This window comes from Amborella trichopoda, chromosome 3 (genome assembly GCF_054954075.1).
Source record: "Amborella trichopoda isolate Santa Cruz 75 chromosome 3, AtrichopodaSantaCruz75HAP2 v2.0, whole genome shotgun sequence".
NCBI classification, from domain to species: domain Eukaryota; kingdom Viridiplantae; phylum Streptophyta; class Magnoliopsida; order Amborellales; family Amborellaceae; genus Amborella; species Amborella trichopoda.
Window position 1 is genome coordinate 3050764 of NC_142338.1, and position 2838 is coordinate 3053601.

At 41.5% G+C, this 2838-nt stretch overlaps 1 protein-coding gene across 1 annotated transcript; it reads left to right on the plus strand.

The window, feature by feature from the left end:
- The first annotated feature begins 262 nt into the window (after positions 1-262).
- Positions 263-2838, plus strand: LOC18439787 (glutathione S-transferase U17). The gene is made up of 2 exons (XM_006849945.4): positions 263-636; positions 2257-2838. The coding sequence occupies exons 1-2, from the start codon at positions 319-321 to the stop codon at positions 2623-2625; spliced, it is 687 nt and encodes a 228-aa protein (XP_006850008.1). The 5' UTR covers positions 263-318; the 3' UTR covers positions 2626-2838.

Sequence of the window (2838 nt, forward strand, 5' to 3'; positions counted from 1 at the left end):
CCGAACTCGAAATCGGTTCAAATCTACTTGATTCCCTCTTAATTGTAGTACCCATACCTAAAAATGTACCGAATTATATCAATGTGGATTTCTAGAAAAGAAGAATCTACACCAAGTTAACATTAATAAAGAAAGAAAAGAAAATAAAAAAGAAAAAGAAAAAAAAAACCCAACCTACCACCAATTTTCTAAAATTTTTTTGTCTTCATTTTTAGTGATGTCACACACATATATAGAGGGGCTCACCCCAGCATTTCTAACTGGCTGAGAGAGATATACATAGAGTGGCTCACCCCGCAGAGAGAGAGAGAGAGAGAGATGGGTGAAAAGGGGGAAGTAAAGCTTATAGGGGCATGGCCAAGCCCCTTTGTGCTGAGGGCAAGAGTTGCCCTCAACCTAAAGTCAGTGGACTACGAGTTCCTGCAAGAGACTCTAGGGAACAAGAGTGAGCTGCTCCTTCGTTCCAATCCGGTTTATAAGAAGGTCCCTGTGCTCCTCCACCATGATCAGCCCATATGTGAGTCCCTCATCATCGTCCAATACATCGATGAGGTCTGGCCCGGCCCGGCCATCCTACCGAAAGATCCTTCTGAACGAGCCCTGGCTCGATTCTGGGCTGCCTATGTCGACGACAAGGTGATCTCTCTCTCTCTCTCTCTCTCTCTGACATATAAAATGACTTCATATGCTGGAGACTCAGGCTTGGACAGGACTAGATGTTGATATTAGGTCGGCTCGACCTGTGTATGCGATCTGACACTGAGACTGGATGATCCGGGTCCCCTTGACGTGGAGTAGGGGTGGCAATGGGTCGGCTACAGCTGGACCTGGACCTGGACCTGGACCCAGACTTGAATGGTATTCGAGTCCAAAATTTGGACCTATATCCAGACTCGTCAGGTCCACGGTTTGGTCGGATCCATTTGCCCTATTATTATTATTATTTTTATGCCTTTTTTTTACTATCTTATATGGGTTTTTTTTGTTAATAGTATAATAAATATTGTCAATATTGTGATAATAAGAACGCCTAGCATGCGTTTAAAGTTACACGACTGTCATCATATACCCTACGAGAGTTGGTATGTATCGGGTCCGGTTGAAATTTGACCCGAGTAGTATTTAGGTCCCAAATTTGGACCGATATTCTGGACCTGATGTGGGGTTTACCCATCAGGTACTGGACCTGATCACCCTACGAGAGTAGGTATGTATCGGGGTCCGGTTGAAATTTGACCCGAGTGGTATTTAGGTCCCAAATTTGGACCCATATCCTGGACCTGATGTGGGGTTTACCCTTCAGGTACTGGACCTGATCGGGTCTATTGCCATCCCTAAACCTGATCGGGTCTATTGCCACCCCTAACAATAGAGCTAATATGATAGAAATCGGGCTTGGGCTCAAGTGGTTAGCAGTTGATTTTATTACCAGTAGATCTCAAACTTCATTCCTAGAACTGGACTGCCCATAAAAAAAAGGGTGTGTTTTGTATAGAGCCTAGGCTCTAAACAATCAGATTAGAGCCTACCTTCAAATAGTGTCAAAAAATGTGTCTTCAATACTTCAAATGTTTTGGATAGCTTTAAAATATATTTCTATCTTTATTTATAGTTTAAAGCTTAAAAAATAGTGCAAATTGAGAGATCTATTAAAACTTTAAAATCTTGAAAATTGATGGTTCAAAAATGCGTTACGTTAAGAAATACGTGATTTTGAAAACTTGAAATCCATTTATTTCTCATGTCAATGCATCTTGATGTTAAGATCATCAATTTATTTGAGCATCAAAACAACCTCTTCAAGTGAAATTTGAAGTAGGTTCGAATTTGATTGTTCAGAGCTTCAGCTCTATATAAACTTTTCCCTAAAAAAAAACTTTTCCCTAAGAAAAGGTTGTAATATTGTGCCTTGGAATGACCAATGGTGCCAAAAGTAATATATATCGGTTGTGTGAGTTCCTCTAAGCAAATGCTCCTCCAGTAGGAATGGGCCCCGAAACCGATCATATTTTTAATTTTTTTAATATTTTTTTCTATTTTATCATTTCTCATAGTGTTCTAAAAATTTGGAGAGTCCACTTAGACTTTCATGAGTTACGAGTTCCTGTATTTTGCTATTATAACTTGTATCAAATCGGCTGAGTCTTTGACGCGGACAGGCTGGACATGCCTGGTCTAGAGTTCGAGCCTTGTTTATCGACAATTATTTTCATTTCCTTTATTATTATTCTTGTGAAGTGATTTTGAATTGTGCAGGTTTTCCCGGCGATGCAAGGGATGATGAAGGCCCAAGGGCAAGAGGAGGAGAAGAGTGTGATTGATCAACTTCTTGGAGGGCTGCAACTTTTGGAGGGAGCTCTGAGGGAGGTCGGCAAGGGGAAGAGATTCTTTGGTGGGGACGAGATCGGGTACATCGACATTGCCTTGGGGAGTATGTTGGGTTGGATGAGGGTGACTGAGAGGTTCTCCGAACTGAAGCTTTTTGATGCTGAAAAAACTCCTCTTTTGGTCCAATGGGCCGATTCCTTCACCTCGGCCGAAGCGGTCAAGGGAGTAATGCCGGAAACTGATAAACTGGTGGAGTTTGCCAAAATATTGCTGGCCAGGTTTAAGTCCCAAGCGTAGAGGGAGAGGGAGAGGGAGAGGGAGAGGAAGAGGCTTGTGTGCATGCTTCTCTTGTGGTTCATGTCACAAGGGGAGTAGCATGTGATGAACTAAGGGAAAGAATAAAGCATGACAGTTTATTTTTAGTAAATAATATCAATTTCAAGCATTTAGCTTGTACCTAGAATACTGTTTATATTATAAGTATTTGAGTAGTTTTTCCCCACTCCCAAA